The sequence below is a fragment of the Littorina saxatilis genome, linkage group LG16 (assembly GCF_037325665.1).
Source record: "Littorina saxatilis isolate snail1 linkage group LG16, US_GU_Lsax_2.0, whole genome shotgun sequence".
NCBI lineage: Eukaryota > Metazoa > Mollusca > Gastropoda > Littorinimorpha > Littorinidae > Littorina > Littorina saxatilis.
In genome coordinates, this window is record NC_090260.1 from 248,787 (window position 1) to 267,500 (window position 18,714).

The 18,714-nt window shown below is 44.4% G+C and overlaps 1 protein-coding gene across 1 annotated transcript in view; it reads left to right on the top strand.

Annotated features, from left to right (window-relative positions):
• Nucleotides 1-18,714, top strand: part of LOC138951422 (transient receptor potential cation channel subfamily M member-like 2) — an 88,914-nt gene that overhangs the window by 21,635 nt on the left and 48,565 nt on the right. Inside the window, exon 4 of the mRNA XM_070323029.1 lies at nt 7,363-7,540. Within this exon, the coding sequence (XP_070179130.1) occupies nt 7,363-7,540 (178 nt within the window). The remainder of the gene's footprint in view (nt 1-7,362; nt 7,541-18,714) is intronic.

Here is an 18,714-nt window from a genome sequence, read left to right on the forward strand (position 1 = left end):
GGGAGCCGATAATCGTCTGATTCTGCAGACTCGCCGAGAGGCGGCCGGGGTTCGGCACCAGGCTGATTAAAACGCAGAATAATCCATCAAAACAACACTCTAACATCAAGTTTTAGAAACCAGAAAAACTTATCGTAACTCCATAGGTTTTGTGGTGTTTTACGCACTGCTGAAACGCGTTTAACACGACGTGAAGCGCCGTGCGTTAACGTAGCGAAAACGTCCAAAAACGCAGACACCAAAACTCGATGTTTTACCGTGTTTTGCACCCCGCTAAAATCCCTGGGATTTTATTGCGTTACGGCAGTTTTTCTAACTTGATGTGAATCGCACAGGTTTAATGCCACAAAATTCAGTTGATTAACTTCATGTTTCATGTTATATGCCACGTTATAGTGCCAAAACGTGACTTTTCGCCCAGTGTGTGTGCATTTGGTTGCGTGTGATCTGTTTATTAAATGAAATATTGTTGAAAACTGACCGTCGGATTGCAGTCAGTTGTCGAAGAAACTGAGTAAAAAGAAGGGGAACTACTCTTGTCGCTAGACTCTTGGAAATTGCTTGTGATGAACGTTTGAGCACGGCAAATCTAGATTCAGAAAACAACCGAACTCATGGATTTTATATGAAGATTCATGTGTTCAGACCTGTAGTTGTTAATTTAAATGCGGTATGTTTGTATTGTTTGCTCCAGAGATGTATACTTCGTACGTTAGAGCGTTCACGTTCGGAACTTTTCAGTCGCAAAAAGTAGTACCGAAACAGAACAACTTCTCAACCCATTGCACTATCGAGGATTCAGGCTGTTGCTGGGTCGTTATTTGTTTGGTTGCTGGGTCATTATCGAAAAATAACTACCCCTACAAGTTTACAGAGGTAAAGAAGCAGAGGGGGGAATAATGCTGGTTAGTATACTCCGTGATTTCCTTCACACCCTCTCTCCCACACTCCCTCTCTCTCCCTCTTCTTTCCTCCCTCCCTCAATCCCACCAAGTCTCTCCCTCCCTCTCTCTCATTCTCTCTTCCTTCCTCTCTCCCTCCCTCCTTCAATTCCTTTCTTTCCATCCTCTCTCTCCCTCTCTCTCCCTCAGTCCATTCCTATATCTCTCTCTTCCTCCCCATTAATCTCTCCATCCATAGCTCTCTCTCCCCCCCCCCTCCCTCTCACCTTCCCTCTCTTTCTCCCTCTCTCCACCCCTCTTTCCATCTCTTTATCTCCCTCCCTCCCTTTATTTCTCTCTCTCCCTCCAACCATCCCCGCTCTCCCCTTACCCCCCCCCCCCTCGCCCCTGCTGTCTCTCCTCTCTCTCACTCCCTGTCTAGTCTCTTCCCCTATCTCTCTCTCTCTCTCTCTCCCCCTCTCTCTCTCTCTCTCTCTCTCTCTCTCTCTCTCTCTCTCTCTCTCTCTTTCCATCTTGTGCAAATTCGTAGTGTTATTTTCACTGTTTTGTCATTTCTCTTGACAACACTTCTTCTTTCAAATATTCTGGTAAGTCCGCTTGCTTAGATCTGCGCATTTTTTGTTAGATCTGATATTGGGCGGAAAAGTGGCAAGTAAGTCCACAAAATGCCCAACAAAACCAAAACCATCCATCAGATTATTATGAAAATCAGGTTTTAAACGTAAATTAATGCTATTTATCTTATTATCTCGGTGGTTTGATCTAGATAATCATCACTTTTGAGACATTTTATCAAACAGTAAAAGTCGTTTTTCTCGGAAGTAGCGTCAGTGGACTTACTCGGTTTTGTCAGCGCACGGCAGAAATACGTTTAAATCCAAAATGGCTACTTTAAAGGCAGAGTAAGCCTCCCGTAAACCATCACAGATACGGTCAGGCTTTTACACACAGAACAAACACCCTTTCATTTAAACACTCACCAATTGAGAACATCCTAGGTGCCCTCCGTAAAGAGCGAACAATTTTCAAAGAATTTATTTTTGCGTGGTTTATCTTACCCCTGAGCCATTGTGAACCCGTGTGATCCAGTTTTCCTTTTTCACAATGCAGTCGTCAGTTAGTCATGAATGCGACTCGATGTGAGCTTATCTACAATAGCACGTTTTTTTTTATGCACGAAACAACGGCTGTGGTTCACAAGAACTCTAGCGATGGCTTTTGACTGTTGAGAGGAACGGCGATTTGCACTGATAAACCTTCGTCTGCTACGACCCTTGCGTGACCCTGCTTCCGGGCTTTTCTTTTTTTTAAACTTTCACAACTTCGAATTGTTCTGATCTTGTCTTGATGAAAAACGAATTCTTTTATGATTAAAGAATGTTTGTGTAACAAGCTGTCAATTTATTATTTAGATTTTAAAAGTTAGGTCTAGCGCAAAAACGAGGCGCCGTTGTTGTTAACGAACAAGTCTACAAAAATAAATTCTTTGAAAATGTCTCACGCTCGACAGAAAGCAGCCAGGATGTTCCCGTTCGGTGAGCGTTCAAATGGAAGTATGCTTGTACTGTATTTAGACGCTCGGGGAGCTCTGTGATGGTTTACGGGAGGCTTACTGTGCCTTTAAGGAAATTACAAAACGTTGACTCATCAGGCCAGGAATACAATAGCAAACTGTCATACTAAAAAGTCTCTAAACGACAACGTTCCTGCGTTAATCAAAGTCACAAACAAGATATTTCCTCATCCAATTTCCCCCAATAGCGTTATTAAAAATAAGCTCATTTACAAACGATCACCACAGACCGCAAGCTCCTTTGCCTAAATTCCTTTAACGTAAGGCTAGTATAAGTCAGAGAAAACGTTTCACTTCGAACTTCGTTAAAGGCAGAGTAAGCCTCCCGTAAACCATCACAGATACGGTCAGGCTTTTACACACAGTACAAACACCCTTTCATTTAAACACTCACCAATTGAGAACATCCAAGGTGCCCTCCGTAAAGAGCGAACAATTTTCAAAGAATTTATTTTTGCGTGGTTTATCTTACCTCTGAGCCATCGTGAACCCGTGTGATCCAGTGTTCCTTTTTCACAATGCAGTCGTCAGTTAGTCATGAATGCGACTCGATGTGAGCATATCTACAATAGCACGTTTTTTTTATGCACGAAACAACGGCTGTGGTTCACAAGAACTCTAGCGATGGCTTTTGACTGTTGAGAGGAACGGCGATTTGCACTGATAAACCGTCTGCTACGACCCTTGCGTGACCCTGCTTCCGGGCTTTTCTTTTTTTTAAACTTTCACAACTTCGAATTGTTCTGATCTTGTCTTGATGAAAAACGAATTCTTTTATGATTAAAGAATGTTTGTGTAACAAGCTGTCAATTTATTATTTAGATTTTAAAAGTTAGGTCTAGCGCAAAAACGAGGCGCCGTTGTTGTTAACGAACAAGTCTACGAAAATAAATTCTTTGAAAATGTCTCACGCTCGACAGAAAGCAGCCAGGATGTTCCCGTTCGGTGAGCGTTCAAATGGAAGTATGCTTGTACTGTATTTAGACGCTCGGGGAGCTCTGTGATGGTTTACGGGAGGCTTACTGTGCCTTTAATCACAGAAAACACAAGTTATTATAAACATTAGCGACTTTCCAGCGTCTACAAACCATTGCTGTACGTTTCACAAGACTAGAATAGTTGAACACACAATAAAGAAACACTACAACAAGTCAGACTTTCAACTCACGTTATACATAAACAACTCACAAAGTCATTACAAAATGGCGACCAAAATACAACACAAACAAGTAACAAAAAAATTACCTTATGCGCTGTGTTGGTTGACCAGAGTACCAAAAACGTGTAGCCTCTCAAACGAAGGGCACAAAACAATTCACACTTGAGATAAAACTGTCTCCAAAAACATTATGTTGACGTTAAAAACATCACAAGAAACACTTCATTGGTTTACTTGTTAACCTTGGTATGTTACAGAACGAAAATCCAAACACTTCCATAAAAACCCTCAGATCGACTGATCAGAGGAAGTCAAAACAGTAATATTTATAGAAAACAAAAACCTAACATGGAATAGTTCATTTTAAAGGTAAAAAGGTCACCATATTGACCAACCAACAACATTCCATAAAACAGGGTTGGGTGAGACTATTATTTACAACCAATCAGTAACTGATCACGTACTTCGTGCATGCTTCTTCCAAGGAAACATAAACATCGAGTGGGTGTTGTACAGATCATTAGCATTAACATAGTGTGACTGTGGTACAGGTCCTTGACATTAAGATGGTGTGACTGTGGTACAGGTCATTGACATTAACATAGTGTGACTGTGGTACAGGTCATTGACATTAACATGGTGTGACTGTGGTACAGGTCATTGACATTAACATGGTGTGACTGTAGTACAGGTCATTGACATTTACATGGTGTGACTGTGGTACAGGTCATTGACATTAACATGTTGTGACTGTCGTACAGGTCATTGCCATAAACATGGTGTGACTGGTACAGCTCATTGACATAAACAAGGTGTGACTGTGGTACATGTCATTGACATAAGCATGGTGTGACTATGGTACAGGTCATTAACATACACATGGTGTGACTATGGTACAGGTCATTAACATACACATGGTGTGACTGGTACAGGTCATTGTCATAAACATGGTGTGACTGTAGTACAGGTCATTGACATTAACATGGTGTGACTGTAGTGCAGGTCATTGACATTAACATGCTGTGACTGTAGTACAGGTCATTGACATTAACATGCTGTGACTGTGGTACAGGTCATTGACATTAACATGGTGTGACTGTGGTACAGGTCATTGACATTAACATGGTGTGACTGTGGTACAGGTCATTGACATGAACATGGTGTGACTGTAGTACAGGTCATTGACATTAACATGGTGTGACTGTGGTACAGGTCATTGACATTGACATGGTGTGACTGTAGTACAGGTCTTTGACATTAACATGCTGTGACTGTAGTACAGGTCATTGACATTAACATGCTGTGACTGTGGTACAGGTCATTGACATTGACATGCTGTGACTGTAGTACAGGTCATTGACATAAACATGCTGTGACTGTGGTACAGGTCATTGACATTAACATGCTGTGACTGTGGTACAGGTCATTGACATTAACATGGTGTGACTGTGGTATAGGTCATTGGCATTAACATGCTGTGACTGTAGTACAGGTCATTGACATTAACATGCTGTGACTGTGGTACAGGTCATTGACATTAACATGCTGTGACTGTAGTACAGGTCATTGACATTAACATGCTGTGACTGTAGTGCAGGTCATTGACATTAACATGCTGTGACTGTAGTACAGGTCATTGACATTAACATGGTGTGACTGTGGTACAGGTCTTTGACATAAACATGGTGTGACTGTGGTACAGGTCATTGACATTAACATGGTGTGACTGTGGTACAGGTCTTTGACATAAACATGGTGTGACTGTGGTACATGTCTTTGACATAAACATGGTGTGACTGTGGTACATGTCATTGACATAAACATGGTGTGACTGTGGTACATGTCATTGACAATGACATGGTGTGACTGTGGTACAGGTCATTGACATTGACATGGTGTGACTGTAGTACAGGTCTTTGACATTAACATGCTGTGACTGTGGTACAGGTCATTGACATTAACATGCTGTGACTGTAGTACAGGTCTTTGACATTAACATGCTGTGACTGTAGTACAGGTCATTGACATAAACATGCTGTGACTGTGGTACAGGTCATTGGCATGAACATGGTGTGACTGTGGTACAGGTCATTGACATTAACATGGTGTGACTGAGGTACAGGTCATTGACATAAACATGCTGTGACTGTGGTAAAGTTTATTGACATAAACATAGTGTGACTATGGTACAGGTCATTGACATTAACATGTGTTACTGTGGTACATGTCATTGCCATAAACATGCTGTGACTGTGGTACAGGTCATTGACATAAACATGGTGTGACTGTGGTACAGGTCATTGACATTAACATGGTGTGACTGAGGTACAGGTCATTGTCATAAACATGGTGTGACTGTGGTACAGGTCATTGACATAAACATGGTGTGACTGTGGTACAGGTCATTGTCATAAACATGGTGTGACTGTGGTACATGTCATTGACATAAACATGGTGTGACTCTGGTACAGGTAATTGCCATAAACATGGTGTGACTGGTACAGCTCATTGACATAAACAAGGTGTGACTGTGGTACATGTCATTGTCATAAACATGGTGTGACTGTGGTACAGGTCTTTGACATAAACATGGTGTGACTGTGGTACAGGTCATTGTCATAAACATGGTGTGACTGTGGTACAGGTCTTTGACATAAACATGGTGTGACTGGTACAGGTCATTGTCATAAACATGGTGTGAATGTGGTAAAGTTTATTGACATAAACATAGTGTGACTATGGTACAGGTCATTGACATAAACATGGTGTGACTGTGGTACATGTCATTGTCATAAACATGGTGTGACTGTAGTACAGGTCATTGACATGAACATGCTGTGACTGTGGTACAGGTCATTGACATGAACATGGTGTGACTGTCGTACAGGTCATTGACATTAACATGGTGTGACTGTGGTACAGGTCATTGACATTAACATGGTGTGACTGAGGTACAGGTCATTGACATAAACATGGTGTGACTGTGGTACATGTCTTTGACATAAACATGGTGTGACTGTGGTACATGTCATTGACATAAACATGGTGTGACTGTGGTACATGTCATTGTCATAAACATGGTGTGACTGTGGTACATGTCATTGTCATAAACATGGTGTGACTGTGGTACATGTCTTTGACATAAACATAGTGTGACTATGGTACAGGTCATTGACATTAACATGTGTTACTGTGGTACATGTTATTGCCATGCACATGCTGTGACTGTGGTACAGGTCGTTGACATAAACAAGGTGTGACTGTGGTACAGGTCATTGACATTAACATTAACATGCTGTGACTGTGGTACAGGTCGTTGACATAAACAAGGTGTGACTGTGGTACAGGTCATTAACATACACATGGTGTGACTATGGTACAGGTCATTAACATACACATGGTGTGACTGGTACAGGTCATTGTCATAAACATGGTGTGAATGTGGTAAAGTTTATTGACATAAACATAGTGTGACTATGGTACAGGTCATTGACATTAACATGTGTTACTGTGGTACATGTTATTGCCATGCACATGCTGTGACTGTGGTACAGGTCATTGACATTAACATGTGTTACTGTGGTACATGTTATTGCCATGCACATGCTGTGACTGTGGTACAGGTCGTTGACATAAACAAGGTGTGACTGTGGTACAGGTCATTGACATTAACATGGTGTTTCTATGTTACATATCAATTACATTAACATGGTGTGGATGTTCTTTAGGTGAAGGACAGCGCGAGGTTCATGGTGATACTGCTGACCGTCATGCTGGGCTACGTGGTGGCCTCCGAGTCTGTGCTCTATCCCGACATGCACTTCTCCTGGCCAACCCTCTACCGCCTGCCATTCAAGGCATTATGGCAAACCTTTGGGGAGCTGGGTCTGGAAGAGATACAGCAAGGTGAGTGACACGTACCGCCTGCCATCCAGGGCGTTTGGACAGACCTTCGCTGAGCTGGGGATGCAGGAGATACTGCAAGGTGAGTGACCTGTACCGCCTGCCATCCAGGGCGTTTGGACAGACCTTCGCTGAGCTAGGGATGCAGGAGATACTGCAAGGTGAGTGACCTGTACCGCCTGCCATTCAGGGCGTTTGGACAGACCTTTGCTGAGCTGGGGATGCAGGAGATACTGCAAGGTGAGTGACCTGTACCGCCTGCCATCCAGGGCGTTTGGACAGACCATTGCTGAGCTGGGGATGCAGGATATACAGCAAGGTGAGTGACATGTACCGCCTGCCATCCAGGACGTTTGGACAGACCTTCGCTGAGATAGGGATGCAGGATATACAGCAAGGTGAGTGACATGTACCGCCTGCCATCCAGGGCGTTTGGACAGACCTTCACTGAGATAGGGATGCAGGAGATACAGCAAGGTGAGTGACGTGTACCACCTGCCGTCCAGGGCGTTTGGACAGACCTTCGCTGAGCTAGGGATGCAGGATATACAGCAAGGTGAGTGACACGTACCGCCTGCCATCCAGGGCGTTTGGACAGACCTTCGCTGAGCTAGGGATGCAGGAGATACTGCAAGGTGAGTGACCTGTACCGCCTGCCATTCAGGGCGTTTGGACAGACCTTTGCTGAGCTGGGGATGCAGGAGATACTGCAAGGTGAGTGACCTGTACCGCCTGCCATCCAGGGCGTTTGGACAGACCATTGCTGAGCTGGGGATGCAAGAGATACTGCAAGGTGAGTGACCTGTACCGCCTGCCATTCAGGGCGTTTGGACAGACCTTCGCTGAGCTGGGGATGCAGGAGATACTGCAAGGTGAGTGACGTGTACCGCATGCTATAATGACTAACATGCTGTTGTCTTCCTTTGACCAGTTCATTGTATGTACGGTACCTATGTACTATCGGGGTTCTATGTTTGGAGCAGTCATGCGCACTGATACTTTCGGACAGCAAGCTGCCATGTGGTCACTGAATAAATGACTGTTGCACTTCATCCTTTCGTGTCCATTGGTTTTGTCCGTGTAACAACCCCAAAACATTACATTTGGCGACGAGGATAAACGTGATTCATTCTTCTAAGAACTATGCAGCAGCCGAGAGCTATATCGATAACCGTTACACCAGTGCAACCGTTTGACCCACATGGTGAATCCGCCTCCGTGCACCAGCGCTGGGAGCGTTGGCTGCGAAGTTTTGAACTGTTTGCCGCTGCATCAGGCTGCAGTAATGACACGCAAAAGCGTCAACTTCTTCTACATTATTCAGGCGCAGAAACTCAAGACCTATTCTTTACGTTTGACCCTGAGCCAGCAGACTATGCAGCAACAAAGACTGCACTTACTGACTATTTCAAACCTGCTAGAAACGTGCCGTACCAGCGCCATCTGTTTTGTGTAATAAAGAAGAAGTATTTTTGTGTGTAGCCTAACTGTTACGGAGGGTTTTTCGTGTAAGTGTCTGTCTGTATTTGTTACTCTATCAGAAAATGCATGTTCTACTCTGTTTACCAAATCACTCCTTCTCACACGCACACAGCACTCAAACTAGGCACAAAGACTCAAACACGTTACTGCCCTTTGCCCTCGTACTTATATTCAAAACATCAACACAAAAATACAAATATGTTATCTCTCATGCAATCAACAAATCTCTTGCATTCACGTAATAATATTAATAGCTTGAATAACACGTAGAAGAATAACTGTCTCTCGATTGACGAAGTCCTCGTTTCACACAATCCTTCTGTCGATTATTTTTCCTGTTAATCACGGGGACACCCCGAAGCGTCCCGGTACCAAAGCGTCCCGGTACCAAAGCGTCCCGGTACCGAAGCGTCCCGGTACCAAAGCGTCCCGGTACCGAAGCGTCCCGGTACCAAAGCGTCCCGGTACCGAAGCGTCCCACTATAACGCGTCACAGGACTTAGACTTTTTTTTTTTTTTTAAACCTTGACCAAGGGCGGATCAATTCACTTTGGAGGGGGGGGGGGGGTTACAAAATGACTGCGAAGATACAAGTTGACGGCGCCGAAGGCGCCTAAGCGTCTAGGGGGGTCCGGGCGCATGCCCCCCCCCAGAAATTTGTTTATCCAAAGAAGCAAAATAGAGCTATCTGGTGCATCCTGAGCCAATAAATTACTTCTTTTTTTTTGGGGGGGGGGGTGGGGGTGGGGGTTACGTAACCCGTGTAACCCCTTGACCTTGATTTGACCTTGACTTGACTAACCATATTTAAAAAAAAAATTAATCTTGACCTTGATTTGACCCTGACTTCACTAATTTTTTTAATTTTGCACAGACCTTAATTTGCTTTCGGTAAAAAAAAATCACTTTTTGTCCAACTTTTCCCCAACTTTACTTTAGATCTGTACTCACAACACACCAATTTGGAAATACTGTACCCGTGTGGACAAGTTCGGGGAAAAAGTCCGTAGGCTTCCGTTCACAAGAGGGATATGTCTGTTATCACACACGCTTTCTGGCTTCACTAAGTCTTTTAAGTTCTGCCTCCGACTTTTAAATTGTATCATTTGGGTTAATTTGGGTTTGTTTGGGTTCATTTGGGTAATAAAGAACGCTCGCGCTGGACCCGAGTACTCTTCAGACTGGCTCGCTCCCCCAGTATGAAAGTTTTTGTCTTGTGCACGTTTAAGACCAAGTGATTGCTCTGTGTGAATTACAGGCATTCGCTTTGCTATATAATACATTGGCATGCGAGCCGAGGATGTGCGTGGTGACTGGTACCGGGACGCTTCGGCACCGGGACGCTTCGGTACCGGGACGCATCGTGCCCAACTGCGCGGGAGCGTCCCGAAGCGTCCCGGTACCAAAGCGTCCCGGTACCCCTGTGACGCGTTAGAGTGGGACGCTTCGGTACCGGGACGTTTCGGCACCGGGACGCTTCGGTACCGGGACGCTTCGGTACCGGGACGCTTCGTGATGTACCCGTTAAACACAGTATCACTTTACGCACATTTCACATGTTACGTAATTCTTCAGTGGTAATTCACAAATTCAGTGACTACTCACATACCAGCGGGTACATTCACTGGATCCATATCACGCCAACGACAAAATACAGCTCGTGGTGATATGGGGTGGGGTTCCACCGGGTTCCAGAACTCCTGCGCTGCTACAACCTTGCGCCCACGATCAACCGATCCGTGGCGCCAAGGAGGGGATGTCAGTCTCTTCTCTCTCTCCCGCAGCCGAGTGCATCCTTCACTCCCACCGGGGTGCTGTGTAAAAAGTTTATGCTACCAGATAAACTTCTCCACAAAATAATACTTCCATTCTTTCTCAATACTATTCATTCATCCGTCAACTAGCTTATGCTGTTACAGTATTTACAACAGCTCATTTACAAATGACTCCATTACAAAAGAACATAACAAACATTCCTTTTCAAAATGGCTGACAACAGCTCACGCTTCCCAACCCAATTTACAACATGACTCTCACAGTCATTTCACAAGTCAATATTACTGAGCAAAATACAATTCAATAAATACCTGTATATTCACAGCATAGAATCACACATGATTCTTCCACAACACGAGTCGTAACATTCGACCTCAATGTTTGGTGAGCAATATTCCGACCAGACGTGGAGACAATAACATAGACGTCTGTCTTCTCCAGTTGTCACTAATATTCTACCCTTCACAATCCAACATGGCTACCTCCTGTTAGCAATCTCCTCTCTCATTTGTCATTCCTACTACTCAGTAGCCAATGACAATACAGTTTGCAAAACAGGTGATATTTACACTCATGCCTTCACTCATGTGAACCAAAAATATGGCAAGCCAATCTGTACACATTTGTGAAACAACTTTTAGACTGAACTATGTACAAATCCATTTGTCACCTACCTACAAGTGTTTGGTATCTACGGATACGTTGTAAGGTTTGTCATTTAATGACATATGTTTGTACATAACTGATTTTTCACGTGGGTTTTCTTAATATAAGAGCTTTGGTGTATATTTGAGGAGTTTAACTTCAGTTTGTAAGGAGGCTGACAGCAGGCTCGGAGCCCTCCACCTCCCCTCCCTTTTGGTTTTGCTCCCGCGCTGTCAGAGATTATGTCTTACAAACAAAATTATGTCTTACAGCTACAGTGGAACCCCCCTTTTAAGACCTCCAGAAATCTGAGAAAGTCAGGTCTTAAAAAGGAGAGGGTCTTGACATGGAGGTCAATTTGCACAGGTTATGAACAGAAAGTCTGAGAAAACAAGGTCTTAAAAGGGGGGTTCCACTGTATGACTATTGGGGATTATGTGTTTGTAAAGATAGAGCTGAGAATCCTACACAGAATTATGTGCATAGATGGCGGCCTGAATCTTGACCCACACTGCTGGCATGACCTTCATAGCTGCATTTAACGCTTTACTTTTACGCTGGTAACTTTACGGTTGCTCTCTCTGGATTGAGCATTTTTATTTCAACTAAGGAGAAAAAGTAAATGCCTCTGCAGATATTCAGCCTAGGACCTAGAGATTTTCAGGCCGATGTCCTAACCACAAGGTTTTTTTTTATCCCCGAGTACGCAGTACTAGGGTCCAACAGACTTTAATTGTGTGTGTGTGTGTGTGTGTGTGTGTGTGTGTGTGTGTGTGTGTGTGTGTGTGTGTGTGTGTGTGTGTGTGTGTGTGTGTGTCCTGTCTCATGTCTCCACACTCTGACATATAGGTAAGTGCCACCCAATGAACAGACGTTTTTCATTTCTTTAATTCGTCTATTCGTTACAACCGTTGGTACCCAACATTGGTACTTGATCGTTATGGTGAAATTCTGAAAAAACAAACAAAAACCACACTCAGAACATTTTGTGAAACAAAATACTTTTCCAACTCAAGGGAAGTAATCAAAATCACACTCACTAAACCACCTTGAAGTGGAGTACATCAAAAATGAAATGAACAAATATCCAAAAAATAGAACAGTGGACGATTTCCAACAATTGAGAAGTTTTAGGCAGTAACTTTTCTGCAAACTCTTGTTAGAGCGTCTTTGCTATTAAATAAACTTTTCTCAACGAAAAAGAGATAGATCTACAAACAGTACAATGATGTCAAACTGCCCACAGTCAGTCGCTGACGTAACCACAACCAAACTGGCATTTCGAGTCGCGAAATCTAAATACAAATGAAAGGCATCAAAACCAACCTAAATCAAAGTCTTGGTCATATAAAACCTAGAATATAATAATACTGAGTTGTTATCCTCATATATTTTATAAAGAATAAGATTGCTTACTTGTTGTGTTTTACGGGTTTTGCCGACAGAGCTAGGAACTAGCTGCTGCCCGGTTTGGCAGACGACACTTGCGAAAGCGAGGTCAGAACATTACAATTTGCGGATCGTAGCACAATAGGAACGAAACGAAAGTAAAGATAAATTCTGGTTACAGTACACTCCCCGTCTGATATTCAAATAATATCACTATAAAACAAATGAAAGAAAAAGCTTTTCGAACAGACATAAAAAATACCATCGTGTATGTTGATTTAACACACTTCATCTCTAAACACTAACCAGTTTCTAATTTCTTTTCGCAAACAAGATATAAAGAGATTACCAACTTTCTGAAAGTAAATCAGCACAATGTCACACATGGAACTGTCACGGTTACAGTTTTACAAACGAACACATTGAGTTATTGGTCTAACATATGTGACAGGTTGGTTATCTTTTATAACTCGAACTTCTGCTGAACGGACCAAGGAGTCTGAGTCACTACGGAATGCACGAACAATCAACCCAACAGGCCAATTATTTCGATGGGATCCAGAATCACATAGTAGCACAATGTCTCCTTCTTTAAAGTTTGTTTCAACATGTTGCCACTTTTGTCTCTCTTGCAATGACTGAAGATATTCAGCTTTCCAGCGATTCCAGAAAATGTTGGAAAGAACCTGTACATGCTTCCACTGGGACTTGTACATTTCCTTCAAGTTCAAGTTACTCATCTCAAGTGGTATCTGTTCTTCTTCACCTTTCATTGTGAGCAGTATGGATGGAGTGAGAACAGACGGTGAATCTGGATCATGAGAAATTGCGGTGATAGGTCTTGAATTCACAATCGCACAAACTTCCGCCATCAAAGTACACAACACCTCATGAGTCAGCGGCCTCCGACGTAAGTCAAGGAGCATCGAGTCCAAGATTTTTCTCACTACCCCTATCATTCTTTCCCAGGCACCACCCATGTGTGAAGCATGTGGAGGGTTAAACCTCCATCTGACGCCAACCTTGGCAAGATGTCTGCTCACAGGGCCATCTTCTTTGAGAAGCGCATGCAGTCCTAACTCCCTTGCAGCTCCCATGAAGTTGGTTCCTCTGTCTGAACGTATTTCTTTGACCGGTCCTCTCAAAGAGACAAACCTCCTAAGAGCGTTAATGAAAGAAGAGCTGCTCATGTCCTCTACAACTTCTATGTGTACTGCACGAATTGCCAAACAAGTGAAGACAACCGCCCATCGTTTAGAATTTGCGACTCCTCCTCTTGTTCTTCTTGTCTCAACCGACCAAGGACCGAACACATCTACACCCACATGAGAGAAGGGGGCAGTAGGGGTCACTCTGTCAGCTGGTAGGTTTGACATGAACTGCTGTCCTAGCTTTCCTCGTAGTCTTCGGCACAGAAAACAGCATTGTATTACAGAAGCTACAAGTCTTTTCGCACCCACAATCCAAAGACCGTGGGATCGAAGGGCACCCTCTGTAAAGTGTCGACCTTGATGTTTCACCTCTTCATGGTAATGCCGCACCAGTAAGGTCGACACATGATGACCTTTAGGAAGGATGACGGGATGAACATTGGGAAAGCCTGCCGTTTCTTTCGCCTCATGAATTCTTCCCCCAACTCTGAGTAGACCATCTTCATCCAAATAGGGGGAAAGGGAAATGATGGGACTCTTCTTTGATAGGGAAGAACCTTTCCGAAGACACTGTATTTCAGCAGCGAATGCGTCATTTTGTACCGTTTGTAGAATGAATGTTTCAGTGTTCTTTTTGTTATCAACATCAAGAGCGTGTGAACACTGATGCCACCCTTGGCAGACATCTGTAGGGGTGCGAAAGCTTTGACAGATGTGTCTGAGTCGACTGAAGGTGTTCAGCAAAGCGTTCCAAGTCGAGAACTTCTCGAAACGAACGTGAACGGGGGAGAGATTGTCGTCGATCTCCGTTTTGCGAACGTTGGGCCTGATTTCTCTGTCTTCTTCAGGAGATATCAATGAGAAGGAGAGAAGTGGTTCTGGATGACGATGATCTGTCAACAACTCTTTCGGACCTTGTAACCAGACGTTTTGTTTTAGACTCAGGTCCGCGTCAGAACCTCTTGTCGCGACATCTGCAGGATTCATTTCTGAAGTAACATACTTCCACTGAGTGGGATCTGATACGTGTCTGATGCGTTCTACTCTGTTACTGACGTATGTGTGGAATCTGCGTTTCTCGTTGTTGATGTACCCGAGTACTACTTTACTGTCAGAGTAAAAAGTCACACTCTTCGGGTTCACACCAAGCTGCTCAGAGATTGATTGCCACACTTCGGTAGCGAGAACGGCACTGCACAACTCTAGACGTGGTATGGTATGTCCGCTTGACGGCGCTACTTTGGCTTTTCCCATCACAAAACCAATGTCAGTGTTGCACTTGTCTCTCGTAGTGACCGTCACATAGGCTACGGCGGCGATAGCTTTTTCAGAGGCATCACAGAATATGTGAAAGTTTGCGTCTCCAGTCTGACTGAGAGAGAACGGCACATACATGCGTGGGACTTGCTGCCCGTCGACGGATTTCAAAGAGCGTTTCCATGACTCCCACTGCTTCAAGTGAACTTCTGAGAGCGGTTCATCCCAAGATTTCCCGTTTGGAGAGATTTCACGCAGAAGGATCTTTCCTGCTATCGTTGCTGGCGCTAAAAACCCTAGAGGATCGTAAATGCTGTTCAGAGCAGACAAAATGCCTCTACGGGTGAAAGGACCACTGCCACTGGCTACAGCGGGGTTGAGCACAAAGGAATGAGAGTTTAAATCCCACATCAAACCTAAGCAACTGTGCACCGGAAGAGGCACTGAAGTATCGGAGAGATCGATTGACTGAAGTTCCTCGCTGAGGTCTCCAGTGTCGAACGCTTTTAGAAACTCTCTATCAGAAGAAGCTATTTTGTGAAGCTTCAGTCCTCCCTTCTCCAGCAAGTCAGTTTTTGTGCGTTGCATGAGGTTGACGGCCGTTTTGCTGTCAGGTACAGAGATTACGCCGTCGTCGATGTAAAAATCATCTGAAACGTACTTTTTCACATCCTTTGCGCTTGACTCAACAGTTTTTCTCAGACCGTACGCAGCGACAGCTGGCGAGGGACTATTGCCGAAAACGTGAACGCACATGCGGTATTCTATCAATGGCTTGTCAAAGTCATTATCTTTATGCCAGAAAAACCTCAAGTAGTCTCTGTGCGATTCATCGACGAAAAACTGGTAGAACATTTGCTCAATGTCCGCTGTCATGGGGCAAGCGTTTTGGCGGAATCGCAGTAGAATTCCAATCAAGCTGTTTGTCAGGTCCGGTCCTGAGTACATCATGTCATTCAGGCAGACGCCTTCAAAGGTTGCTGATGAGTCAAAAACTCCCCTGATTTTATCAGGTTTCTTTGGGTGGTACACGCCAAATAGTGGCAAATACCAGGCTTTGGTTTCATCCTCGACAGAAGGGGCCACCTCTGTAGCACCAGTGTCCAAGATTTTGGCCATGAATTTGAAGAAGTGTTCTCTTTTTGTCGGGTCTTTTTGCAGAGACTTCTTCAAGGCGTGAGCGCGTCTAACAGCTTGCTCTCTGTTGTTTGTGACAGCATTGTTCTCAGAACGTAGCGGAAGAGGCGCTGACCAGCGTCCATCGGCGTTTTTCTGAAATCGTTTGTCCATCATGGCCACGAACTTGTTGTCTTCAACAGACAGGCCGATTTTCTCGTCATCTTTGGTTCTTCTGAACACTGTAGAACCTAGTTCATCTTCTTCACTCACTTTCAAATTATGAGTGCAAGGCTCGAAAATTGTTTCTCTTGAACTGTGCGTGACGTAGGTCTTGTTGACACGGACGTGTGAAGGTTTGTGAACTTTCCCAAGACAAACGTCTCCAACTACTGTCCAACCAAGAGGAAGACGTTGAGCAAACGGTGCTGATGGTTCTCCGAGAATCTGCTCCAACACATGATGCGCCATAGGGAGATCTCGACCTATGAGCAAGCCAATTTTGATCTCAGGGTGGAGAGGAGGGATACTCGCCGCGATTGGCTGTAGATGAGCATGACTGTGTGCTACATCTGGGGTGGGGATCTCCGACATGTCTTGCGGGATGCTTTCACATTCTATCACAACAGGAAGGGCTAGCGTCATCTGCTTGTCATGGGACTGGACACACACACCTGACGCTTTGCGACCACTCATAGACTGCGTTCCGGAACAGGAAGACAATGTGTATGTGCGCTGTTCGGTGTCAACTCCAAATTGATCTAGCAAATCTGTTACTCTGATCGTCTATCACAGCGTACACTTCTACACTCTTCTGAGAACAGTTTTCGGAGAAGACTCGCGTTAAGACGACTTTGCCGCAAGACCTACTGCCGAATGCATCACATATAGATGTACACTTAGCTCCCACTCCGCTTGAGATTCCGGTACCTGCACTATCTCTCTCCCCGCCATGACCTTTAGTATCTGAAGGGCCACGGTGCATCACTGCAAGGTGTGGCTTTCCACATTTTTCGCATTTGATAGTTGCTGTACACTTGTTGGCTCTGTGCTCAGGCGAAACCAAACACCGAAAGCACAAACTTTTCTCCCTGAGGAACTGTTGTTTTTCTTCAAACGACTTTGAAAGGCTTTGCATGCGGTCAAGGAATGACTGGCATTGTGAATAGGGCATTTATCTGTGTGAATACTGCCGGCTTCATCGTTAGACACTTCAACCCTACGATTCACAACCGTTGATATTCCTAAGTCAGTTTTTGACTTGCCAACATTGTCATTGTCAAAACAGAAAGCAGGATCATTTTGTACTTTAGCCACGTTCTGCAGGAATTCCAAAAAAAAATGTAAATGGAGGGAACACGACCCTGTGTCTCTGTTTGTAACTGGAGGCTCGTTCTGTCCATTTGTGTTTCAAGTTGGGAGGCAGTTTTGCAACGATTTTGTTCGTGCCGATGGATGTGTCGTACACTTTTAGGAGGCGCCCTAAATTTTCATCATCTTTTGCAGAGTTGATTTTATCACACAAGTCGCACAGATCATAGAGTTTTCTCGAGTCTTTTTTGGTGATCTGAGGGAAACTCTCTATCCTCTCTCTGAGGCGAGCTTCTACCAGTTCTGGAGATCCGAAACGTTCATCTTGACGCCTCCAGAGGAGCCTCAATCCCCTGGCAGGATCAGCGGCGTTGGATGCTCTTATGCTCTGAGCGTACTTCGAAGATTCGAAACCAAGATGTTTGACGAGTAAGTCCAGCTCTTCTTGTGGTGATACACTCAACTCTGTCATGACCGAGATGAAACTGCTTTTCCAAACTGCGAAACACTCTGCTTGTTCGTTGAACAGATGAAGATCCTTTTTCAGCAAGAATTTTGCTAAATCACCCTCTGCAGACTGTACAAATCTGTTTTGCTGAGGCGTGAATTGGCATGCCGAGTGAATGTCGTTTTCACGTTCTGACGGGGGAGTTGAGTTTGCTTCCTTTTCACGTACGTGTGTGAACTCTCCAAGACCCGCCACATACTTATCGGTTCTGTCCCTCGGGTGCTCACTCTTCACACTGAGCAATGAACCATCATGTTCTACAAAAGCGTCAGCCTCTGCCTCCGCCGATGCAGCATCCTTTTGCTGTGCAACCAAGCAAAGCTCCGCTTCATATTCCGACCTCAGGCGCTCCGCCTTTGCGGCAGCCACCTTCACTTCTTCCTCGACTTTTGCAAGTGATGCTTTCAAGTCATACTCCTTTTGAGCGAAGTGAGCCCTTGCTCTGGCTGCAAGTGCTTTGGCCCGAGCCATTGAAGATGCGTTGCTTCCTGAACTACTATGAGTACGACCACTGCGTCCTCGGCTACTAGTCGATTTGGCTT